The sequence below is a fragment of the Loa loa genome (assembly GCF_000183805.2).
Source record: "Loa loa unplaced genomic scaffold supercont3.97, whole genome shotgun sequence".
Classification (NCBI taxonomy): Eukaryota; Metazoa; Nematoda; class Chromadorea; order Rhabditida; family Onchocercidae; genus Loa; species Loa loa.
In genome coordinates, this window is record NW_018108277.1 from 122,082 (window position 1) to 128,985 (window position 6,904).

At 25.6% G+C, this 6,904-nt stretch overlaps 2 protein-coding genes across 2 annotated transcripts; both read left to right on the forward strand.

Annotated features, from left to right (window-relative positions):
* Positions 1–882: 882 nt before the first annotated feature.
* On the forward strand, positions 883–4,063 carry LOAG_11334 (hypothetical protein; the record flags this gene model as incomplete). The annotated part of the gene is made up of 5 exons (XM_003146855.1): positions 883–1,022; positions 1,186–1,324; positions 1,830–2,052; positions 3,525–3,646; positions 3,911–4,063. The coding sequence occupies 5 exons, from the start codon at positions 883–885 to the stop codon at positions 4,061–4,063; spliced, it is 777 nt and encodes a 258-aa protein (XP_003146903.1).
* Positions 4,064–5,903: 1,840 nt separating this feature from the next.
* LOAG_11335 (hypothetical protein) lies at positions 5,904–6,809 on the forward strand (the record flags this gene model as incomplete). Its single annotated transcript, XM_003146856.1, has 4 exons — positions 5,904–5,927; positions 6,046–6,210; positions 6,494–6,613; positions 6,744–6,809. 4 exons carry the CDS (start codon positions 5,904–5,906, stop codon positions 6,807–6,809), a joined length of 375 nt encoding a protein of 124 aa, XP_003146904.1.
* Positions 6,810–6,904: the final 95 nt, after the last annotated feature.

Below are 6,904 nucleotides of genomic sequence, written 5' to 3' on the forward strand. Positions count from 1 at the left end.
AAAATTTCCTAATTTTATGCTTACAACCAAAAACTTTTTAAATAAGTAATTAAATTTTTGTTTTTTTGAAACAAAATATTCCTTTGCAATTACTTGTTGGTTGTTACGATAAAAATTTTTGAAATTATATTTTCGCTTTGTTTTCATTTTTTTTTTCACAATCTGTATTCATATCATTTTCCTTCTTATTCATTCATTCATTCATTCATTTTGCATATTATTCTCTTCTACTCAAAACAATTATTTAATAGTTATTGATGGATGAAATAGATGACCTAATTCATTTTGACCTAAATAAATATAATGAAAATGACATCAGATTGAACAATTTGACCCTTTTAAATATCCAGGAAAGGCTTCCTTCTTCCTCTTTAATCATTTTATTTTTGTTTTATCATTTATCTTTCTTCTCCTTCTTTATCATCATCTTACACATGGATTATTTATGATAATGATTGCTGTTAACAAATATGATGACTCATTGTACAAATTTTCTGGTATTTGTTTACTTATCATTCAGCAAACATGGTAAATTTTCTTAAAATATATTTTGACAAATTTTTTTTTAATTTTCTATAAAAAAAACAAAAAAGAACACAGAGTTTTACACTTAAGATATTATTTAATTGGTAATATTTTGGGTTAAATTTATGTGAAAATATAGCATAAAAATTAAAAGAATTATTTGATGCCAAATAAAAATGACAATGGAATATAATTTTAATATTAATTTGTCAATTAATTTCTATCCTTTAAATTTTTGTCATAATTTTTCCATTAGTTTGTTAATTAGTTTTTGCATTTTTAATCTTTAAATGCTTAATTTTCTTATTCCTTTCTTTTTTTTTTAAAATTCTAATTAATTTGTCAAGCCATTACAGTATGCCATTGCTGACTTATTCAACACGATATCGTATACCCGACGAAAGATTTCATACAACAGTAACTGTATTTATTGGAGAAGTGGTGAAATTTCTGATTGCATCAATTATAATTATTTTAAATGAAGCATCGTTTAGAAAGTAATCATTTCGTTTCAATTTGTTAAGTCTAAATTCTTAAAACTTAATCATAAATAGGAATTTTAAAGAATTGATAATTATTAGCACATATAACGTATAATTTACCAACAAATTGAAATTTAAATAATGTCTTAAATATGCAAATATTTGAAAATTTCTTCAGGTATCTTTCATCTTGCCACAATATTATCACAGGTAATTATACTGAAACGCTTAAAGTATGCTTAACAGCTATAATTTATACAATTCAAAATAATTTATATTATATCGCATTTACACATTTGGAACCAACCACATATTGTGTAAGCTTTTTAATTCTTAAATCATTTCAAAATATTTCGATTACTTAGCTTTGTCATTGAAAGTCACCTTTTAAAACAAACATATATTTATAGTATTTTTGCTTGGTTGAAATTAATTACAAAGATGAAATTTTGCATATGACCGTCATCAATTCATTAATATTGTAATGCAATATTTTTACCGCCAAATAATCTTGGCGGTAAAATTTTGTTATAAAACATAAACGATTGAATAATTTCGGCCCAAATATAATTCTTAATATTGTGAAAAAAAAAAGAAAGAAAGAACTTCATTCATAATTATTGAAAATATAATATAAAATAAAATTTATTCAATTTCTAAAGTGATATTTCACACGTTCATCAGAAAAAAAAGAAAAAGAATAAAAATGATATAAAAGAATGAATAAATTTGCAAATAAATAACATCTTTTATATCTCCAACATAAATTGTTATTGTAAATAACTGATTTAGTTTAATTAACTTTTAAATTTTAAATTTCAGTTAATTCATCAAATTAAAATATTCATTACTGCTTTAATGCTTTGGATAATGCTTGATCATCATTTTACATGGCAACAATGGTTTGCATTAATATTATTAGCTGCTGGAATAGCTAATATTCAAATACAACATATTCCAGCTAATCAAATTCCTGAAATTAATCAAAAACCATTATTGGGTTTTGTAGCTGTTATAACAATGTGTTTCACATCTGCTTTTGCTAGTATGTACTTTTTACCATTTCTTTTTTATCTTTTAATTAATTAATTATCTAACGGTAATTTAATTATTGATTTTAAAATTTGATATGTATTATAGATTTTAATTACAATTTGAAAAGTGGAAAGATAAAATTTTTCGTTTTTTAAAAAAACCTAAAATTGCATGTGTTTATTTGGAAAAAGTGTTAAAACGAAATTCAATAAATATTTGGTTACAAAATGTCCGACTTGCTCTACTTGGTATTCCAATTAATTGCTTGTTAATTTGGATCTGTGATTATCCTACGATTAAAAAAGGTTATCTTTTTCATCTCTTTCCTTCCTCTCTCTCTTTCTTTCTCTCTCTCTCTCCTTCCTCATTCCCTTTCTCCTTTTTTCTGATCGGTAATTATCGATTATGTGCAATTAAAAGATTTAAATCTTGTTAATTTTAGTAGATAATAATTTATAATAATATTACTATACAATAATTATCATTAATATTAAGTAATACTATTTATAAATACTTAAGTTAATATATTAAATATTGTTACATATATACAATAGCAATCATTGATATCAAATTATCATCATCATCATCACCATCATCAAATAATACTATGCATGGATACTTAATATATTAAATGTCACTATATATATATATACAATAGCAATCATTTGTATAAAGTTATTATTATTGTTATTATTATTATCATTATTATTATTATCATCATGGTTAAGCTCATGAAAAAAAAAAAGATTTAGAAATGATTTAAATCATGCTTTCTGTAAACGCCACAAATGTAAATATCCTTCAAACCTATACAGTAGATTTTTTGGGTAAAGCACAGTATATGCGTAACTGTAAAGTTCATTTGTCAAGGGCCTAGCAAGCTATGACGGTGACAATGAAATCCTCAGAACATAGGTTTTGTTAGAGTATCCTTTTCTGGGATGGATAGCCTTACATGATCAAACTAGTTTGGTAATCTGTTCGGATTTGAAATTAGAATTGTCGTTTTCTTAAGATGATTACCGGGAGATAGCGAACATCATCCTAACCATGGATGTACCACCATTTAGTTGACAACTGTCTGGCATGAGAAAAAGAAAGAGACGAAAGGATATAGAAGCATATGTCACCGATAGCAACCTCAGTAAAAGGGGACATATAAAGTACTCTCCCACGACAAAGAAATACCAGAGAAAAATATGTGGTAATGTTATATCTGATATATAACTTAGTATATTATTTTTCATGATGTAGTGTAATGAAACTATCTTTTTCTTCTCTATTTGTAATGTAATGTAAAAAGTTTTAAATTTATTTCAAAATTAAAAGAAAAAGTGAAATTTATAAAGGAATTAATAAATTATAAAGGAATTAAAAGGAATGAAAAAATGAATTAATCATTTATCCGCTAAATTTTTTTTTTCTTAAATACTTGTATATATCTAATTTATTGATCATTTCATTTTATTAAAAAACTTTAAGGTGGAATATTTCGTGGTTTTGATATTTTGGTATGGATATTAATTTTAATGAATTCAGCTGGTGGATTGTTAATTTCGGTCGTTATCAAATATGCTGATAATATTGCAAAAACTTATGCACAAGTAAATAATTAGTAATTCATTTTTATATTTCAAATTTTAATTTTTGTCTTTCTTTTTTTAAGTCATTAAAAAAGAAGGAAAAAATTAATTTTAATTTCGAAATAATTTACTAAAATAATATTATATCATAACAAATATTCAAAATTTTATAATACTTGTTACTTCTTTATTATTATTATAATATTTTACACATTATCACATCTGTAGTATAAATGAATTAATCTTGGTAAAAAAAGAATTTGTTAGAAGAAAGTTTATTTTCAGAGTGCATCAATACTTGGTGCAACATTTGGTTCTTGGATTCTTTTCAATTTTACACCACCATCATTATTATATTGTTTGGGTTATATAGCAGTTATCATATCAATTATCATATACAATTCATATCCTTATAAAAATCAACAACGAATAAGCTAAATAATTGCAAAGATATTAATATTTTAGAGATCATACTGTGAAAGTGTAAAAGATAATCAAAAAGAAGGTAAGGAGTTTGTAAAAAAAAATATTCACGCAAAATTGTTTGGTATATCACTAAAGGTGAGATCGATTAATTAATAAGTAAGTTAATTAACTAATTGATTGATTAGGAAAGCAAAGTAATGGATTGTAAGATGATAAAATTAAGATTAGGTAACAGCAACTAAAAAATTAATGATATATAAGTGATCTTCCTGGCATATCATGTTTTATTACTGAAAATGAGTTCATTTTATCAAAAAAAAAAAATCATCATAATTATTTAACTCAAAGTAATTATCATTTCCTTATTTAATTTACATATAAATGTATGTATTTTATGTTAACATTGAAATATTTATAATTGTATAAGAAAATATTTTATCAGTTCTATGATCATATCCGATCGATAACAAATATTATCAAATAAAAATATTCATTGTTATTTTGTAAATAAAAGAATTATTATTCTTTTTTTTCTTTAAATTATATAAAAATATATACACTTTTTTAGTATACAAATGTTTGCAATTGCTTTGAAAAAATATTTAATTAGTTGAACAATCATAACTGATCGATATTACACGATAAATCAATCGTTCATAACTGATCGATATTATACGGTAAATCAATCGTTCATAACTGACCGATGTTACACGGTAAATCAATCGTTCATAACTAATCGATATCATACGGTAAATCAATCGTTCATAACTGATCGATCTATCATTTAATTTGCATAAAATTCACCATAATTATGTAACATAAAATAACTATTATTTCCTTTTATTTGAATTGCATAATAAATAATAATGTGCGCGTTCTTTTTTTCTTTTTTTTTTTTTTATTTTTGAAATGTTTATAACTGCTCAAATAAATGTTCGGTTAATTGTAAGATTTCAACTGATCGATAGCATAAAAATTAATTTGATAATATTGTCACCAATTGTCATTTTAATCATTTCTTTAATTCTGCATATCTTTTTTCATCGCTTCTAGAATTTCTAAAATTAATGTATATACATATATATTTAGTATTTAAAAAAAGTTATACATAATTACTAGAACTAACATGCATTACAAATGGAAGTTATTGCGGATGAAACGAATATTATAGTAATTGGCCATTGGTAATTGATAACTAGTAATTGGTCATCATGGTCATTGTTTTGATTTGTTGTATGCCCATCATCTTACATAATTGTCAAGACCACATGTGCGCATCATCCTACATCATTGTCGAGATCACATTTGCGCATCATCCTACATCATTGTCGAGATCACATTTGCGCATCATCCTACATCATTGTCGAGATCACATTTGCGCATCATCCTACATTATTGTCGAGATCACATTTGCGCATCACCTTACAACATTGCCCGGATTACTGCTTTTTTACCCAGAAGTCGTAATAGATATACTGTAGTGACTAATATATCCTAATGATTTGCCCGGAATATTCTAATTGATTACTACCATTAATATGATGTCAAAGTTGAAATCTTTGTATTTTTCAAGTGCAAATATCAAATTGCATTTTCCAGAATTGCATACCAATACTCTTTTAATTTTGAATTCTTGGGAGTCAGGAATTCAAGGAATTCTTCCTGCAACAACTGCTAACAATAGGAATTATTATATCGTAGCAATACAATACAAATGATATTTCAAATAAACCAAAAAATTCCGTGAGAAAAAAGATGTTGTTCGAGATTTCCTTGATGGATGATGTTCTAGATGATGATGATGTTTTGTTGAATCAGTGATTTCCAACCGATAATTCGAGAAAACTGAAATATGACCCGTGAAAGTGGTGAAACGGTAAGTGGAAAACAAGCGGGAAATGTTTTTATTATTGTTTGATAAAGTAATATGTCGAAAAGTTTTGATCAACGTTTATTTTTAAATTAACAGAATTTATTACTTTTGAACCTTGCAGTTCCTGTTACAAATAAAAAAAGCCAAAATTGACTTTGGTCAAGAAAAGATTGAGAAACGTTGTTATTGCAACAAGTCGTTGCTGAAGATTTTCATGTTTGCTTACTGTGCTGCCGGTATGATATATGGTATGATATACCAATGTAATGTGCCGTGTTACTGTATGGTAAAATTTGGATGAATTAGTGATGACAAAGCAGAAAAAAAAGATAAGATAACCATCTTATCATCATTAATAGAAGATTGAAGAAACAAAAAAAGATGAAGGGTAAAACTTCAAGACTTTAATATTTAATTTGATTAAAAGAATGAATTTCCTAAATAAAGACTGAATATTAAATAAAAATATACAATACACATTTACTGTTCCCGTCACATCTCCTATCAATTCCTTATCATTTTTATCATTATAAAATGAACATATGTACGATACATCAGCATTTATGTAGATGTATGACACACTGCGACAACATCATGTTTATAAACGAACACGTACTTATCCTGCTTTCATTCTTTCCTTTGGACTTACTTATTTCTGGCGTGTTTTCTTTAAGGCTTATAATATTCGAGTGAGATTATTCAGTATTGTTGTTAGCTTTCTTATTCAACCATTCACGCTCCCCCATGTGATCTTTGAACTCCGTAACCTTTATCATAACATATTGATAACATCAATGCTACATTTTTTATTTAATCTAGACTATAACGCTGCAAAATGCTGCTGCTGTCCTGAAATTGAAATCAGTGTATGCGATATGTATGTAATTGTGTATGTCTGTCTGTTTCTGTGCATGTGTGTATGTGTGTATGTATGTATGTATGTATGTATGTATGTATGTATGTATGTATGTATGTATGTA